General features: G+C 46.1%; 1 protein-coding gene and 1 long non-coding RNA gene across 2 annotated transcripts in view; one reads left to right on the top strand and one right to left on the bottom strand.

The window, feature by feature from the left end:
• Positions 1-17,301, bottom strand: part of LOC115074357 — a 56,797-nt gene extending 39,496 nt beyond the window's left edge. The window contains exon 1 of the long non-coding RNA XR_003852226.1: positions 17,118-17,301. This is a non-coding gene — a long non-coding RNA (uncharacterized LOC115074357). The remainder of the gene's footprint in view (positions 1-17,117) is intronic.
• IL10 (interleukin 10) lies at positions 460-7,176 on the top strand. Its single transcript, XM_029573723.1, has 5 exons — positions 460-860; positions 2,190-2,252; positions 2,633-2,785; positions 5,266-5,331; positions 6,018-7,176. Exons 1-5 carry the CDS (start codon positions 486-488, stop codon positions 6,105-6,107), a joined length of 747 nt encoding a protein of 248 aa, XP_029429583.1. The 5' UTR covers positions 460-485; the 3' UTR covers positions 6,108-7,176.
• Positions 17,302-19,453: the final 2,152 nt, after the last annotated feature.

Genomic DNA, 19,453 nt, shown 5'->3' with positions numbered 1-19,453 from the left:
CGCCCTGATACTAAGTATCCAGTATTATCGGGGGAACTAGCACTGCCCTCACCTTGCTTTGTCTAGAACAGATGCTGTTTATTCTTTTCTGGATACCTTGGTTCCAAACATTTAACGTTGTTGCATGTTGCACAATCAACAAAAACATTACATATTCAACCTGAAGGAAATGCAGTCTGAAAGTGAACTCAGAAGAAATCCAGGTCCTCGCCTCTCTTCGGCACACGAACCCCCGCCCATCTCTGCTCAGAATTGGCCCTGGGGTGCTTTTATTTCCTCTCGGGTGTTGTCCTGCGCTCGTCCCACATTGATCTGCAAAGGTCTCTGCAAAAAGCAGCTGGAACGCCTTTCGAGTTTGAATGCTACAATTTGTTGTGGAAAAAGCTGCACCTGTTGCAGAGCGACCCTGATAATGATCTGCTGAGCCGGAGGAAAACCCAGCCTAGGTACGAAGTGAGAGGTTTACGCACCATCCCGCCTCTTCCATGACTGCAGGGCGCGCAGCGCGTTTTCTGACCGCAAGCGACAGAAACGTGATGGCTTCTGTTTTTGGGGGGGGGGTTTTCGCCCGGGGAGGGGCCAGATGTGTTACCCCGCAGCTTCGTGCGCTCCGAGGACGCGGGGAAACCCTTCCCCAGCCTATAAAAGCTGCTGCAGCTGCTGGGGGCTTTGCATTTTTTGCTGCCACTGCTTCCGCCCAGATGGTGAAGCCCGAGGCGGTCCTCCTGCTGCTGGTGGCTTGTGGCCACCTGGGCTCCCCAGCCCTGCGCGTGCAGGAGAGCTGCAGGCACCTGGCCAGCATCTTCCCGGCCAAGCTGCGAGAACTGCGCCTCACCTTTGACAGGGTCAAGGACTATTTTGTGAGTATGGACCCTGTCATCCGCAGCATTTTCGGGGGAGGGCTTTTTTCTGGTTGCTTTGATTTGATGACAAATCCTGTCATCATATTTTCCCCGTTTTGATGTGAAAATTGAGTATTTCATTATTTCTTATCCCGAAATCACTCTGGTTCTGCTTTATGCCATTTCTAGCAGAAGTCAGAGATAATTATTGTAGGCAGTTTCTTTCCGATTCTGCCTGCACCTGATTCTTATTTTGTTTTTGTCCTAATATATTAATTGTTTCCATTTGTAATTGTAATAGTTTTGGTAAGGGGCTGTAATCCTGAAACATGTACAGAGCGGGGAGGATGTGGTAAAAGCTGTTGGTGCATTTCAAAAAGGTTTGTGCAAATTCCTAGAGGAAAAATCCGTAAATCATTATTAACGTGGAGTTGGGAAAATCCCCCTCTTCTCCCTGGGTGGCCGCAGGTTGAAATCTGTCAACCTTTTGGGATTCTGCCAGGTACTTGTGTTCCTGAGTAAATGGCCACTGTTGGAAACCGAGCAGCATAATGATGGGACTCCCAGCTTATAAACTGTCCTAAACAGCAGCCTGAAATTAATTGATGACTTTGATTTATATCCATCATCCCTAACAGAATTTAGAGAGGATGATAAAATCCAAGATGGAATAATCCAACAAATATGTATTTATTAGCAATCAAAGCTGTTCACAATATAACATTCATAAAATAACAAAATTAACAAACAGAAAACAACAGATACATGAAATTAGTGAATATAAAATGCATCGTCGATATTAAAATGTCACCATCTAAAGCAGTGGCAGAAACCATCTAATCTATCGGTCCCCCGGAGAGGGACTGCCCCACAGCTAAGGGCGGGAGCACAGAAAAGGGTTAAAAGCTGCTGAAATGGGCAATGTGTGAATGAGGGGGGAGGGGCGGAGAACATTTCCCTGGGACCCCCAAGCTAGAGATGGCAGTGACCCCCACAAGATTTACAGCGGTGCTGCTGTGCATGGGAGGTACCAAAAGCTTTTTAAAAGATTATTGTGTTGTAGGAGTCATTTCCAAGGCAAGGACGGCGACATTTGAAATGCTGCCCTGAGAGAGAATGTAGTAAGCGTGGGCATAATTGATCATTAGAAAGACACATTTTGAGACCATGCCAGAAAATATTCTATCCACAGTTTTGAGGTGGTTGCGATGCTCGAGAAATCAGAGGAGAGCTCTGGAGATGGAAAATGTGCTTTTATCATGTGCGATGCTTTCCAGGGAAAGTCGTTTAAATAAAGGGAACATTGAAAGCTCTGGGATCAGGCTGACTGTGGTGCTTTATTTGCAGCAAATGAAAGACGATGAGTTGGATGTTATATTACTGAAAGAGGACCTGCTGCAAGATTTTATGGTAACTGTGCCTCATCCTTTTCTATGTCCCTTTTTGTTTGTATATATGTAAATATTATTCTACTGCTTTATTTGCCTATGTATATATGCTCTTCAACCATCATTTTATCGTCAATTATGCGTTATAGTTCCTCCCATGTTTTTTCTTTCTTTCTGCTAATATTACTACCTGTATCAAGTGTTCCATGTAAAGCCTGTTGCTGCATTATTTTCTCTGTAAACAGATAAGATGTTCCCAACGATTGTCGGTATATAAAAAGCTTAAATAAAATAAATAAAATGTCCCAAACCCGCCTCCCCACCATCGCACTGAAGGAAAGTGTATGCAGCCACCTCCGAGGAGCCTCTTCCTCACTTTGTGCTCTCACCTTCCTTTCTCAGGGATCCCTGGGATGTGAGTCAGTGCTGGAAATGATCCACTTCTACCTCGAGGAGGTTCTACCCAAAGCTGAAGCAAACAACAAAACCACAAAACTTGTCCTCAGCTTCCTGGGGAACATGCTGCTGGACCTGAAGTGTACTCTGAAGCGTTGTGTGAGTACTGACACAAAAACACACTCCCACTGTGAGGCACTCTGTGAGTACTAACACACACACACTGAGCTTCTCTGTGAGTACTGACACGAAAACACACTCCCACTGTGAGGCACTCTGTGAGTACTAACACACACTCTGAGCTTCTCTGTGAGTACTGACACGAAAACACACTCCCACTGTGAGGCACTCTATGAGTTCTAACACACATACACACACACTCGCACTCTGAACTGCTCTGTGAATACTAACACACACTCTCACATACTGAGCTGCTATGTGAGTACTGACATGAAAACACACTCACATTCTGAACTGCTTTGTGAGTACTAATACCTACACACCTACACGCACACCCACACACACACACTGAGCTTCTCTGAGTACTGACATGAAAACACACTTGCACTGTGAGGCACTCTATGAGTTCTAACACACACACACACACTCGCACTCTGAACTGCTCTGTGAATACTAACACACACTCTCACGTACTGACATGAAAACACACTCACATTCTGAACTGCTTTGTGAGTACTAATACCTACACACCTACACGCACACCCACACACACACACTGAGCTTCTCTGAGTACTGACATGAAAACACACTTGCACTCTGAGCTGCACTGTGAATACTAACACACCTCTCACATACTCACTCACACTCTGAAGCCCTGTGTGAGTACTAACCAAACACACACACACACACATTCTGAGGCATTGCATCCCTGCCTGCATACACACACTGTATGAGTTCTTCCTTCCCCTGCTCCCCTTCTGTGTGCATAAATACACACAAAGGCACAAATATGCAAAGTCACACATACTACCAAACAAATGCACGTTCACAGATGAACTCAGATACGCACTGTCACACAAGGACGTACATTGATGAATTCAAATACAAACTGATAAAGGTTTACACATGCATTACTCTTCTGCACGATCTACATCACTAACAGATACTGGGTGTCCCCTAACCCCTGATTTCTTCAGAGTGACAGGAGCTGTAACAGCGCAGGAAGTGTTAGGAAGCAGCACTTACCTGCGTCTAGGAGCCCAAAGAAGCTGCTTTCAAAGAGTGCCCCAGACAGCACTGCAAGCTGCTGGAAATGAGCAGCTGTGCTCACTGCAGCGAGGGGCTGAGGGTTCTGCAATGACTCAGCGGGTTAATATGAAGTGGCACAGGAGGTGGTGAGACGTCCAGCAGAGGCTGAACCCAAGTATTGGAGAGGGGGAGGGGTCAAGTGGGACTCAGCCTGGGCACAGGGGAGGGTGAGGCATCCAGGTGGGGCTCAGCGTGGGTACAGGGGAGGCTGAGGCGTCCAGGTGAGAGGGTGAAGCGTCCAGGTGGGACTCAGCGTGGGTACAGGGGAGGGTGAGGCGTCCAGGTGAGAGGGTGAAGCGTCCAGGTGGGGGCTCAGCGTGGGTACAGGAGAGGGTGAGGCGTCCAGGTGAGAGGGTGAAGCGTCCAGGTGGGGCTCAGCGTGGGTACAGGGGAGGGTGAGGCGTCCAGGTGAGAGGGTGAAGCGTCCAGGTGGGGCTCAGCGTGGGTACAGGGGAGGGTGAGGCGTCCAGGTGAGAGGGTGAAGCGTCCAGGTGGGGCTCAGCGTGGGTACAGGAGAGGGTGAGGCGTCCAGGTGAGAGGGTGAAGCGTCCAGGTGGGGCTCAGCGTGGGTACAGGGGAGGCTGAGGCGTCCAGGTGAGAGGGTGAAGCATCCAGGTGGGGCTCAGCGTGGGTACAGGGGAGGCTGAGGCGTCCAGGTGGGGCTCAGCGTGGGTACAGGAGAGGGTGAGGCGTCCAGGTGAGAGGGTGAAGCGTCCAGGTGGGGCTCAGCGTGGGTACAGGAGAGGGTGAGGCGTCCAGGTGAGAGGGTGAAGCGTCCAGGTGGGGCTCAGCGTGGGTACAGGAGAGGGTGAGGCGTCCAGGTGAGAGGGTGAAGCGTCCAGGTGGGGCTCAGCGTGGGTACAGGGGAGGCTGAGGCATCCAGGTGAGAGGGTGAAGCGTCCAGGTGGGGCTCAGCTGGGCACAGGAGAGGGGGAGATGTCCAGCAGGGGCTTAGCCTGGGCACAGGGGAGGGTGAGATGGTCAGGAAGAGCTCGGCCTGGATGCAGGCTGCCAAACTGACTGGGCTAGGTCAGTGATACTGACAATGGGCCATTGATTTAAAAAAAAAAAAAAAAAAAAAGGTATAAAACCTTCTCTTTCATAATGGAGTTAAACTTTCTGGGGATTGCATTTTCAGATGCCTTTTGCATCTGGGTTTTTGGGTTGTAATATTCTCTTGGCTTGGGGCTTCAGCCTCCAGTTATGTCCAGAGATGCCTGCCTGGCATTGAATAACTGGGTGACAGGATCCTCAGCTTCCTGGCTCGCCCAGCCTGTGCCACTGGCAGAAAGCGCAGTGCCGGCCTCTTACTCCGTCTGCACTGCAGACACTGAAGCCTTCGTTAAATCACAACCTCTTTCCTCTTTCAGCATCGGTTCTTGGCCTGTGAAAGGAGAAGCAAGACAATGAAGGAGCTGAAAGAGACCTACACTCAGGTAGGACCTTAGAGGGGTCAGGAGTAGGGTGAAGGTGACCTCATCTCCACTTCTGGACAGAATGACAGGGGGCCACCTTTATAGGAGTTAATTGCACACACAGAAGTGGGGCTAACCTGGTAATCCAGGACCCCCCAATCTGCTGCTAACCGCAGACTCGACTCCATCTCCGGGCTCTTTCCTTGTAGCTGCCTGGAGTGGGAAGGTGCCCTGTGAATTCAGCTAAAGCTTGCAGGTGAGACTTTACAGCTCAGCTCCCTTCTTTGTGGCTTTGCTTCACACAAGGCCCCCAGTTACTTTTTTTTTTTTGGTTTCATGAATGAAGCAAGGAGTGAAAATACCACATGAAAGTCACCATTTGACAGCTGACATGCATGAAATGCTGTGAGCAAGACAGTGCGGGGGAGCTGCCATCCTTAGACACGTGCCAGCCCCTGTGCTCTCTGTAGTTTGCTTGGATCCCTGCACTCTCCTCCAGTATTTTCAGCCCTGTGGTCTCTGTATTTTGTGGGTGTCTCCGTTGGTATTTTCAGCCCCTGTGCATTCTGCATTTTGATGCTGTGACGGCCTCCTCTGTCCCATTGCTGTCTTAGAAATGAGACCCATCCTTGTCTTTAACTGTGAGACACTGGTGAGGAGGGATTGCTCAGTTCGGCTGTTTAACGCCCGCTGCTCTCTCTTTCCAGATGAAGGATAAAGGAATCTACAAAGCCATGGGCGAGTTTGATATTTTTATTAACTACATCGAGGCTTACGTCATGGAAAGGAAGAAGTAAGCGTGGCCAGGACTGCGTCTGTGTCCAGTGATGGTTGGAAAGCTAAACCCCAGCCCGGTTCCCGGAGCTCAGAAGAAAGCAGCAGTGTTGCCTCTTATTTATTCCACACGATATACCTCAGCTCTTCTGCATGCTTAGTGCCTTTTCATTCTTGTATTTAAAGTTCTATTTTTTTACGAATAAGTGCCAGCAGCACAAGTGCTACGTTCAGGTGATGCACTAAGGTTTGCATTAAGACTGATGTTACATTTTTCTGAAATATAAAATCCTCATCGCTGCATCTCAGCACCCTGCCTCTGCAGTAGATGACTACAGGTACCAGAATGCACTGGGACGCTGACCTGCCTACGAGTGGAGTGCCTGCTCTGTCCATGCCCCATTCATTCAAAGCTGATCATGAGAGCTGCCCTCCCCTTGTTCCCTTCCAGTGCTTCCTCAGAGCTGTGAAGATTTGCTTGTTGTTTTGATGACCGTGTGAAAGCTGGCACTGCCATGGCCACGCACAGGTGGAGCAGCTTGATGGGGCTACTCCTGCTGCTACTGTTTGCAAATCTGCGCTGCTGTATCACTATGGTCGTTCTCCTCCCACTGCTGGTGTCCCATCAAAAGAATGTGACTGATTGGCATCAGGACCCCTGTGCGTTACTGGAAACCCGTGGCAGGTCTGAGCCCCTGCCCAGGGCATAGTGATTCCAGGATGGCCACCAACCCTCCTGCTGTGTGTCTATAAATCATATTTATTTTAAATGTTGTGAGTCGGCACTCTGCTGGCCACCAAGAATAGTCTGTTTATTTCTGAAAGCTTGCATTTTAATGTTAGTGAAAAACCATTTTGTGCTGCATCCTCATTTTGTTCTGGTTCCAGAAAAGGAACAGAGTAGCCGGGCTTATGGCAAAGTCCTCCTTCTTGAGAAACTCTGAGAATTTTAAGCAAGAGTTGACAAAGCCCAAGCTGACTCGCCCTTCTCCTCTGACGTGAAGGAGATCAGATCGAAAAGTCAGCCTGGAGTGGAGGCATGGCATTTCTTTATGTGTTGGAAATGCAGCACAGAATAGTACAAGTCTTTGGTTCTGATAGGACTGAACTTTGCTGTCGAGTGGTGTTATATGATCTCTCACATGCTGTGAACAAGATATGACACTCTGTAACTATCTCCCACCATTCTCGGTGAGGTTCAATAAAACAATAAAGTGAACACAAAAGCCCTTGATGTTTCATTTGGTCAGGATCACGAATACGACCTATTTGACCCGTCTTCCCACCCTCCTCGAACCACCGCTACTGCTGAGTGAACATTGGTGGCAGCAGTGGGATTGGGAGGCCGCATGCTCTTATCAATAGCCTCTAATAGAGTTAATAATAATTGTCCTTAGGATTTTTGGACTCAAAAATTGATGGTATTTATTTTCATATATTGGACAGAAAGACTATTAAATCCTAATGAGTGTTAAGTCCTAGTGACACGCTGAGACTTATTCAATAAATATTTATTTCATACGCATGCAATAGGGAAAAGACTTTTCTGAACAAGGAAAATGGCTGCTGCCATTTTTATGAGAAGAAAGTTTAGATAGGTGTGAACAAAAGCCATTAGAGAAGAGAGCAGAGATGATTTTTATATTTAAATATCTTTATTAATATCCGCTCGGTAACAAACTGTACTTCAAGTGAAAAGTACAAAAAAAAGAAAGAGAAAATTTCCAGTTTATAACATGAGAACACCAATAAACCATGCAGAACATGGTACAGCTGGTCAATATAAACTTTTATCATTTTTCTCCCTACCCTATATATATTGGAGCATAGTCTTAGATTAGATCAGACGTCCTGCTTCTGTACGCCCGATCCCTTCTGTATATCCTAAGTCCTCCCTCCCCCACCACTCTTTGTGTACTATCTAGTGTGGATATTAAAAGATGTCCTTACAGGGTATTCAAAATTAAGCTCCTAGCTCTGCTAGAAAGGCTTGGTATATATGAGTCCCAGATTTCCAGAAATCGAGTCCTGGAATGAAAGGACGAGTGAGCTGCCAATGACTCCATAAACATCTTATTATGGACAGCGTGACGCCATTGCAATAAGATGGCGGCATGACTTCCCTCCATACCAACAAAATAGAGTATTCCCCCTGAACCAATAAAATCTTCTCCCCTGTTTTCCAAACATTCTTGGAAAAGCCAACTTCAAACAGTAAGAGTTGTGCTTGTGAAGGAATATCACCCCCCATCAGCTTCTTAATGTAGAACGTGATCCTGGTCCAAAAATGAGAGATTATGGGTCAGCTCCAAAATGCATGAGTGGGCAGAACGAACAATATGGGCCTTAAATGCCATTTTTTGGGAGAAGAGAGCCCCTATGGAAAAATGTAAATTGCATTTCTCTTAAATAACCATTAGTAGTTAAGCTCTTCACTGCCTTGAAGCAAGTCAAGAAATTATTACTCTGCAATGAAAAACCACTGCTCGCAAAGGTTAGGAATCCATTCTTCCTCTTCCAGTTTCTCTAATTCTTTATTAATCAGTGAAAAAAAAGTATCGATTTTATCTATCACTGGCATAACCAGGTCCTCTACATTTAGAGAATGGATAGAATGGAACAGTTGCAATTAGGAAAAAAAAATCTAAACCTCTTAATCCAAATCAAGTTTGTAATTCTTGAAAAGGGTGGTATGGTACCATCTCCGTCAAGAAAAGACAAAATAGTGGATGCCACAAAATAGTCCTTTTCAATTTTTAATCATGGAGACGTAAAAAATCTTATACATATGCCCGACTCTGGCCGAGTTTCGCCACCAATAGTGGCTGCCTCAGGGGCTTATTAATCACAGAGCAGTATTCAGATGATGGTCCGGATAAGGTCAAATGTGTACCTACATCAAACATGTGTGTACCGACACGGTTCATCTCCTCTCAGTAAATTGCTATTTTGATGTAGGTACACATTTGATGTAGGTACACATTTGACCTTATCCGGACCATCATCTGATTACTGCTCTGTGATTAATAAGCCCCTGAGGCAGCCACCATTGGTGGCGAAACTCGGCCAGAGTCGGGCATATGTATAAGATTTTTTATGTCTCCATGATTAAAAATTGAAAAAGACTATTTTGTGGCATCCACTATTTTGTCTTTTCCTCACGGCTTCACTGGATCGCCTACCCTGCTGTTTTTTGGGACCATCTCCGTCAAGACATGTTGGAGCTGAGTCACACCCCTCGCTTTCCAAAATAGAAAATTACTGGAGGATGAACCCGGCTGAAACTCTACATTCCCCTGAATAGGCATAAATGGGGTGCAGTGAGGTGAAACATCTGCAAGCCCAGCGCGGAGGAGTCCCTAACATATGCGATGACTGCCCAACGGGTAAGTGAACAAGATTATTCATGAACATCAGATCTGCCTCAATCGAGGTGAAAGTGGCCCCATCATGCGCCCAGTCCCTTACAACTCGTAACAGACTGGCCAAATTGGGTCTTTCCATATCTGGAAGTCCTAACCCACTCTGCCCCCAACTTTTCTTCAACCTTGCAAGCGTGATTCTCGGGTTTTTTTCCCGCCCAAAGAAAATGAAGAAGCATCTTATCTAAAGCTTTGAGGTCCTTTTGGGAAAGACGGAGAGGTAAGATTTGCCATGCATGGTGCTGACGCTGTTAAAGAGAAAGAAAGACTCTATCTCCTCGTCGAGGGAGAGGGGGACGCGGCTGTGGACACGCCCCCAGGTGACGTCACTCTTAAGCACCCAGAACACCATAAAAGCAGGGACCTGCGGCGAGATAGTCGGAGGAAGGAGAGGCGAGCCGGCTACTGCAGGGACCCCGAGGCGAGTGCTGACGCTGTTAAAGAGAAAGAAAGACTCTATCTCCTCGTCGAGGGAGAGGGGGACGCGGCTGTGGACACACCCCCAGGTGACGTCACTCTTAAGCACCCGGAACACCATAAAAGCAGGGACCTGCGGCGCGCAGCTGCCGGCCCGCAGCCGAAGCCGCGCGCCCCTGGTAAAATTTTCTTGTTAGAAGTTTACCATGGGGAAGAAGCGCAAATCCAAGAACTGGACCTCCTTGCCAACAACTCCTGTGTCAAGGAAAGGACCCATGGACAACCATATAATTCATATGGGTGAGTCCATTGTGCGGGGCGATTTAGAAGGGAACTCCTCTCTTGGGGTTACCCTGAGCCCCAGGTCTAGTTAACCCCCCTTACAACCTTTAAGGGAAGGTACTGGTGAGATTATAGCAGCCGAAAACTCACGAGTGGAGCCCTTAGGTATTCTAGAAGGGCTTACCACTGGAGGGAATAGGCCGCTTAGTAGTAATATAGAAGGGAGAACTGACACTGCTAGTAATAATTTAGTTCCTTGTCCAATGGTATTGCCAGATTTTACTGAAGAGGTAGATGAATGTAATATAGAACCAGAAAATGTTACTCTTTCTGATGTTTGGAAATTGTCAGCAAAAATAGATAAAAAATTAACTAGATCTGTAATGCAAACACATGAATTTACTCTTCAAGTAAGGGCAAAATTTGAAGATCTTGATAGTAGAGTTATAAGAGTAGAACAAGCGGTTGATATGTTGGGCCCACAAGTTAACACTATCTATACCACCAATACCTCATTCATAAAAGATAATTTAATGCTGCATAATCAGATTGAATTACTAGAGAATGAATGCAGGTCATTCAATTTAAGAATATTAAATTTCCCGAAGACAAGATTATTGTCAGCAGTTGAATTATTCAATAAATATGCAACAGAGATTTTATCCTTTGAGAATGACAAAATACCAATATTATCAAGGTTATATTACTTACCTACAAGAAGGATTACTCAGGTACAAGAGGGGGGGATGGATACGTTGAATAGTCCTGGAATCTCCACTTTTTTGGAGGATTCCATGGACAATATTCACACCAGAGCTACTTTATTAGTCTCTTTTTCCTTAAGGAAGGATAAAGATAGATTTTTCTCTAAATATTTTCAGGTTAAGGATTTAAATTTCTGTGGGCATAAAGTCCAAATCTTTCCAGATGTTTCCCGTGCTACCCAAGCACGTAGGAAACAATTTCTTAGTATGAGGAAACAGGCTCTTGATCTTGGGGCCAGTTATTTTCTAAAATTTCCCTGTAAATGCCTAGTAACTTTCCAGAATAATAAGTTTATTTTTACCGATCCCATCCACTTGGAGCGATTCTTAAAGGATAAATCTCAGAAGTAGATAATTTAGTTAAGGAGGTAGGGTTGCATAAAGAAATAAAGACAATGCAAGTAGTTTGGATGCTCTCCTTCCTACCCTTGAAGTGGACTAGGATTGTTATAAATTACGATGTGTGTGTAATACTTAATGTGATATTTTATTTCTTTACTTTTCTTGATTATTGCATTTGTGAAAAAATGTTATAATTTAATAAAATGTAAATTAATAAAAAAAAAAAAAAGATTTGCCATGCATGCAAGCATCTGGAAAAGACTGAGCCTCCCAGGGAAGATTCTGCCAGACAGAGAATTTATGTTCGGCAGCAGGAAGGAAAGGGAGAACGCAGGGTACGCCACAGCTTCTGATTTAAATCCAGAAAATCCCCCAAACTCCTGAATTAAATGCAGTAAATGAGTTAGAAAGGTAGTTGACAGGGATCATTTTCAGTCTTTTAGCAGCAGGCAGCTTTTTGCCGGTAGCCCTGTGGTCAGATTTTCAGTGAGATCTTGTGCTGGTTAAAAGGAAGTGGGAGATTGAGGGGGGCGTGGGAGTTATTGGGTTTGCGCTGACCAGAGGCTTCGACTCTGAAGAATCTCACAGGGGAGACTCAGCTACTTCTGCAGCTCTGGGCCTCAGCCTGCAGGATGTCCTGACATTCAGGGATGGAGCAAGTTAAGGGATCTGTGTGCAGAGCAGAGGTCTCTGCTCCGCTGTGCTCAGTAGGGAAGCTAAGACTTTAATGCGGACCTTCGTGACTGCTGCTGGCTCTAAGCAATGAGCTGCAGCCAGTATGATCCCTTCTCACTATTCCCCACACTGAGCCGATCCCATCTTCAGACAGCAGTAAGCATAGTGAGCTTGCTGCTCTCGGCTCCCTACCATACCCACTGCATGAGAACCAACATCTCCCGGACTCAGCCTGTTCCCTTCCAGCCAGCCTCCTTACCTCAGCTGCACCACTTTGCTTTCTTGAGTCAGGGATCTATTTATTAACAGCTTATGACTCTCTATCCCTGGGAGTGGGTAACAGGAATCAGATCTGCTGCCCAGTTGATCATGAGAGGGCATGGGATCATGATCACCCTCTCTTGGGGGAACTGCATTGGTTACCCCCTCAGCAACGCATTCCATTTAAAATATTGGTCTTAGTATTCAAAGTGGCCACGATGGAAAAACCTGATTATTGTATCCTATGCTCCTATCAGACCACTACATTCCCAAGATATGGGTCATCTTCAAGGAAACCAGAAGTCGGGCATTTTCTGTAAAAGGTCCGGTAATGTGGAACGCCCCTGCCGCCAGCCATGCGGGCCATTAATGATATAAAAGTGTTCATCATTTTCAGGAAGCTTTCGGTGAATCAGTTGGCAATTAAGCATTAGTGCAATGTGTTGGGGTTTTTTTTCCTGATTAGGTTATTTATTTTGTAATGCTTTTCTTTTATTAACTATTTATTTAACTAGGATCTTATGAAATGCATTTTAGTGTTATTCCAGGTATATTGGACCTAGATTGGCCACTGACAGAGACAGGATGCTGGGCTCGATGGACCTTGCTCTGACCCGCCCTGGCCCTTCTTATGTTCTTATGTACAGGACGCTGGGCTCAATGGACCTTGGTCTGACCCAGCCTGGCACTTCTTATGTTCATGTGCTCCTGGGGTCCACTGAGCATCAGTGCCCAATCCAGGTCACAAGTATCCAGGAGATCCCAAAAGTAGATCCATTTCTTGTTATTCACGTCCAGGGATAGCAATGGCCTTTTTGGCCTAACTGGCTAATAATATTTAGGAACTTGTCCAGCCGTCTTTAAAACCCCACTATGCTCATCACCTTCACCATATCCTCTGACAAAATATTCCACACCAGAGTGAAAAAGTATTTCTACGATTAGTTCTAATTCTGCTGGTTGTTAGTTTAGTAACTAACCATCCTGTATTTATCCAGATTTTATAAACTTCTTTCTTGTTCCTTCTCATCTCTCTCTTTTCCAAGCAGTTCTTATTGTGGATTAGTAACTGTTAAAAAATGAACAGGAAACGGGGATGCACTAAGGTCATTTTTCCAACTAGAGAAAGGTCGTGCCCCTGGGCCCTGCGCTGTTTAACATCATATATTACCTGGAAAAGGGAACAAGAAGTGAGGGAATCACACTGCAGAGGTTGCCACATTATTCAAAGCTGATAAAACAGCAGGAGATGTGAGGAGCGGCAGGAGGGACCTTGTGAGAGTGGCAGATGAAATTTAATGTGGAAAAGTGCAAAGTGATGCACCTAGGGGAAGAATCATCCCAACGACAGGTACCCGATGCTGGGTTCTGTACTGAGAGTCAGTACCCAGGGAAAACACCTGGGAGTCCTTGTGGAGAATACATTAAACTCCTCGGCTCGGTGCACAGCGACAGTCAGAAAAGCAGATAGAATGCTAGGAATGATCCAAAAAGGAATGGAGAATAAAACAGAAAATATCCTATTGCCTCTCTATCGAGCCATAGTGCGACCGCACCTTGAGGATTCTGTGCAGTTCTGGTCTCCCAATCTCGGAAAAACAGAGCAGAACTAGAAAGGGTGCAGAGGAGGGGGGACAAGAATGATAAAGAGGATGGAGCGGCTCTCCTAGGATGAGAGGCTACGCAGGCGAGGGCTCTTCAGCGAGGAAAAGAGAAGGCTGAGGGGACGTGAGAGGAGTTTATAAAATCATAAGTGAAGTGGAACAGGAAAAGAAAGGTCGGTTTTTTACCCTTTCAAAAAATCCTAAAACAAGGGGACATCCCATGATGCTAACAAGCAGCAGATTCAAAACACATCACAGGAAGTGCCTTTTCACTAAGGAGTCCATTTTAAAATCCATGCGCGGGCTGCCTGCGTCTCGCGTGCAGGGAGGGCATTTTATGACCTGTGCGCGGCGACGCGATCGGCCGGTGCAAGGAGCGGATTGGGAGGGAACTTCCCTAACCCTGATCCAATCCTTCCTCCCTGACCCCTAACCTAACCCTGCTTAGCCCCAATTTTTTTATTTTTATACTTACAGCTCCTCGTGTGCCGGCCGGCTGCTGACGCGCGCTTCCCCGGGACAGCATCTAATGGTGCTGCCCGCGCCCCCCCCCCCCTTTCAGCAGGCCCGGCCCATCGGCGTATGACGGGGGTGACGCGCATGGCTGGGCCTGTTACGCACATATCCCTTTTAAACTCGGGCCGTAAGTGTATAATTGAATTGTAGAATCTGTTACCAGAGGACGTGGTGAAGGTGACCAGCACAGTGGGGTTTAAAAGAGGTTTGCACAAGTTCCTGGAGGAAATGTCTGTAACACATTATTAACCAGGGAGACTAAAGAAAGCCAGCGCTACCCTGGGAGTAACAAAAACTCCATCCTGCTTCACGAGATCCGCCAGCTACTTGTGACCCAGACTGGATGCCGGGTCCATGGACCTTGAGCTGACCCAATGTAGCACTTCTTTCCTTCTTATGAAACGTTCTGCATTGGCAAGAGAGGGCACTGATTTACCAAGTGCCTTTATTTTAGCCCTTCAGATCATTTTGGGAAGTTGCATCTTTAAAAAACCCACAGAATCTGAGAATCTAGGAATTTTGCACCTAGATTTTGTATTGGAAGAAATGGAGAGCCTTCTTCCAGTATTCCTGGGACCCTGGGGTATTGCAAGGCCCTGATCCAGGCTGCGTACCATTAACTATTGCTTGTCTAGGCCTCTTAGGTTAACAGATTTGTTTTAGTTAGGGAGGCAGGAATCAAACAGAGTCTAAAGCAGCCGTTCTCCTCCTCGTTGTGCAGTGTCCCCTAGCCATTCTGATTTTTAGGATATCCATAATGAGCGTGCAGGAGATTATGATTAGACAATGAAGCAATGCATGCAACGCTATCTCCTGCATATTCATTGTGGATAGACCGAGGACTCCTGATCTAAAAAATTGCATTTCTAAAACAGGACACTGCTCAAGAATTAACCTTTCTACCAACTGGACTTTGCAACCTGAGAGTGAACCCTATTGATTAATGTGTATGCAAGTTGCTGGGTTTATAGTGCTAGAGGTAGAAGTAGGACTAATTCTGTAGCTGCGTCGGGTGTGATGAAATGCCTCTGCCCTGTAACTTCATACCACTGAAGGTTCCCAGTATGACTCTGCACTCCCACACCACCCCAGAATCACAACTCCACTCTCTAACCTACTTTTCAGTTATCAGGTCGCCGTGAAAGCATAAAAGTGATTTTCAGGGCCTCGCTGGGGAAGATTACCACATGACCCCACTGTTACGGGACGGCACTGAGTTGTGACCTCGATGCGCGCTGCCAGAAAGCTCCGGGCTTTTGCTGTGAGAACGAGGACAGTGCTTAGACAAACAAATTCTTCAGAGCTTTGCTGGGCTCTTCTGGATCAGCTCCCTGCTGACTGAGCCCCCTAGGACTGCCACAAAACCCCACTGCAGATTAAATGAAACCTTCGCTGCCAACGTCAGTCTTACAAGAGGAGGGACGCGGCACTGGGCAGCATTTTGGTGTCTGCTTAAAGCGTGCAGGTGCTGAAGGTGACGCATTTAAAGGTAGATTTTTAAAAACCCCGTACGTGCCAAAAGTGAGGCAATGCAGGCACGATGGCGCGCGTGCCAAGCAGGTTTTACAAGCCGCCCATGGACGTGCGAATCTCCCGCTGTGCGCACAAGTGAAACGTTTCTAAAAGGGGGCACCGCACGGACGTGCTCTGGGCAGGGCCGCGCGTAAATACCTTAGCACACAGGCGCACGCCAGGGTCGCCGGCCTTGTAAATGCACTTCTGCTATGGAGAACGTGTAGGGAGTCAAATAAAAAGATTTAAGCCAGGCAGAAGGGTATTAAGGGTCAGGGCGGCAATAACATTATTGGGGTTTGCAAGTCCTATCCCTAAAGTGGGAGAACTGGGAAAACTCCCTATGGCGCCAGCATGCGTCCCTTGTAAACTTTCCCTGACGTCCGCGTTAGACACGGGATTTGCGGGCGCACGCATGCGTCCCTGGGCGCATGCGTGCGCCCGCACGACTGTTTAAACGTTGCCGACCCCATGCCAGGGATGAAGAGCAGAACACTGAACCTGGTGTCGGGACTGCTCAGGACCATCGCAGCCTGATGGTAACCAAAGGTCAGAAGAGCTGGCAGCGCCTCACGGCGGAGAAGGAAGCTGAAATGTCATCCAGATGCCCGACTTTGGATTTCTTTCTTCAGATGGACTCATCTACTGTGATCTGTGAATCTTCTGGAGCGGGTCTTTGGGGAGCATGGGCTGCAGATTTGAGCTTACAGGTGCTTGGTTTGATGGTGGTGGTTTGTTTACAACCACAGCACCGATATAAACTGTCAGGAAAGCTTGCGGGCACAGTGACAGGCACAAGAGAGGCTCTTTCAACAATTTATCGACAAGAAACAGTGGGACTCCTAATTCCCTGGTGGAGGGGAGGACAGGATCTGAATTCAAGAAAGCTTGGGCCAGGCACAGGGGATCTGTGAGGGATTGCTAGGTAGCCCATATGGGTCTTTTTCTGCCATCATGTTTCTGGTTTCCACACTCAAATACCAAACTTTGCATGTGGGAAGTTAGCCTCTCTTCCCCCGTTTTGATCAAAAGGAAGGTAATCACACTCCCTGAGCAAGTCCCAGTGCTGATTCCCTCACCCATTACTGATGGGAAATTCTCCACCAGCGACTGCTAAAGAGCAAGAGATTCATGCAAACCCCTGTTCTCATGGACACAGTAAGCGGGAGAAGTCAAGCCCGAGTATTCAGATTCTCAGCTTTAACATTACTCTTATAATGCACGCTTGGGCGTCTTACCTTGACTGATGGCAACTGCCCCATTGCTCAGCTCCTGGTATCGATCCAAGCAGTTTAGCGTTGATGCCTCTTGGCACAAGGTCAGTGCAGGAACTCGCAAGAGGGCCAGTAATTCCTGAGTCATTGTTCAACAAGTGTTCGTGCTATGGCTCAAAGCTGAAAAAAGGGAAATCCTGTTATTAGAAATTGGAAACCCCTCGTATGCAGAATACAGGGAGGAATTTATAGCTACAGCGAAGAAAGTTAATTCCTCCTCCTCCCCCAGAACTGACCTTGTCCTCACCTTTTGTCCTGTTGCGAAGTAACAGAGCAGCTTTATCTTGCTCTTTTATTTACTTCCATTTCATACTGCACCTTTTCTTAGGAAAGGCGCAGGCGGATTACAAAGAAAATTTCTGGGGGTGAGAGGTGGGAAGAGAAGTGCATAAAACTGGGAATTAAACAATGCAGAAGTGTCCAGGGAGCAATACAGCAATTTCCCAGCAATAAGATAAGCAAACACAGCTCGGTTACAGGGAATATTATTCTCCATGGACTTCTCTCAAGGAGCTGTGACATCACCATGTTCCATATCCCTACACATGGGATTGGTGGAAGCAGCTGTCAATCCAAATAAAGAGCCACCATAGAACTTTCAGCGGCCATCTTGGAAAGCCAGTTTCCTCATGTTACATGACATGGTGACCAGCCCTCAATACCAGCCATTGGCAGAAATGTCATCTGGTGCTCAAGATGTCCCTGCAGTGACAGACGCCAGCGGTTTCCCATGTAGCCCCTGGACCACCTCTTAGTAGGGCTTAGAAGTACATTTGGGAGCAGTCAGGCCTTGGTCTGACTCCTGCTCATGGGTTCTTTCCTCACCAGGGCAATGTTAAAGTGTTTCAAGGCCCCAGGTTTTCGTTGCAGGTCTTCTATTAAAGTCTCAATAATAAAAAGAACAAAAGAACACAAAACAGAGTTAAATAAATAAATTAGTAAATACATCTAAAAATGAGACTCCCACAAGGCAGCTTAGATCAAATTCTGCTAATTTGTTGGTGGTTCCTCCAGTGCGAGAATAGAAGCTACAAATGACACACAATAGAGCTTTCCCACGTGTTGCATCTACACTAAGGGATGCATTGCCATTAGAGCTGCCGTTGGAAAGGGATTTGAACCCTTTTAGGAACAGATTGAAGACTTTTTATTTTATGATTTTAATGTTTGTTATGTTCTATAAATTGTTTAAGTTTTTATTATGATTTTTATGGATGTACTGGTTTGGAAATTAGCAGGCCATACATTTAAAAAATAAATACATACATTTGTTCAAAAATAAATCCTGTTATTGATTAACTTAATTGCAGGTGAAAATTCACAGGTACCATACTTTGGAATACAGAAAGAAAAATCCCAATAAATCACAGATACTGACACTCTTAAATGAGACCTGCAAGCTCCTTCCCAGTAGGAAACTGGAATTTCCTCCTCATAAACTTCAGCAGAGCCTCTGCTGACAGAGCTGCAGATAGATGTCCCAGTCTGGCAATCCTCATTTGCACTTCAGCCAGAAATGTACTCTCCAGCAGTCTTGGATGAGAGAAGTAACGGTGGTGGGGCCACTTGGCAACAGTGATCATAACATGATCAAATTTAAACTAATAACTGGAAGGGGGACAATAAGTAAATCTGCAGCTCTAACACTAAATTTTAAAAAGGGAAACTTTGATAAAATGAGAAAAATAGTTAGAAAAAAACTGAAAGGTGCAGCTGCAAAGGTTAAAAGTGTTCAACAGGCTTGGACATTGTTTAAAAATACAATCCTAGAGGCGCAGTCCATATGTATTCCATGCATTAAGAAAGGTGGAAGGAAGGAAGGCAAAACTATTACCGTCATGGTTAAAAGGTGAGGTGAAAGAGGCTATTTTAGCCAAAAAAACATCCTTCAAAAACTGGAAGAAGGATCCATCTGAAGAAAATAGGATAAAACATAAGCATTGTCAAGTTAAGTGTAAAACATTGATAAGACAGGCAAAGAGAGAATTTGAATTGAAGTTGGCCATAGAGGCAAAAACTCATAATAAAAACTTTTTTAAATATATCCAAAGCAAGAAACCTGTGAGGGAGTCGGTTGGACCATTAGATGACAGAGGGGTTAAAGGGGCTCTTAGGGAAGATAAGGCCATTGCAGAAAGACTAAATGAATTCTTTGCCTCCGTGTTTACAAATGAGGATGTTGGGGAGATACCAGTTCCGGAGATGGTTTTCAGGGGTGATGAGTCAGACGAACTGAACGAAATCACTGTGAACCTGGAAGATGTAGTAGGCCAGATTGACAAACTAAAGAGTAGCAAATC

This window comes from Rhinatrema bivittatum, chromosome 12 (genome assembly GCF_901001135.1).
Source record: "Rhinatrema bivittatum chromosome 12, aRhiBiv1.1, whole genome shotgun sequence".
NCBI lineage: Eukaryota > Metazoa > Chordata > Amphibia > Gymnophiona > Rhinatrematidae > Rhinatrema > Rhinatrema bivittatum.
Note: the sequence above shows the minus strand (reverse complement) of the source record. Positions and strands in the feature narration are given on the sequence as shown.

Bases quoted from the DNA above. Each gene is read 5' to 3' on its own strand.
- IL10 (XM_029573723.1), top strand. From the start codon at position 486: ATGACTGCAGGGCGCGCAGCGCGTTTTCTGACCGCAAGCGACAGAAAC. The intron at 2,253-2,632 runs GTAACTGTGCCT...TTCCTTTCTCAG, and splicing joins ACCTGCTGCAAGATTTTATG to GGATCCCTGGGATGTGAGTC. The intron at 5,332-6,017 runs GTAGGACCTTAG...CTCTCTTTCCAG, and splicing joins TGAAAGAGACCTACACTCAG to ATGAAGGATAAAGGAATCTA.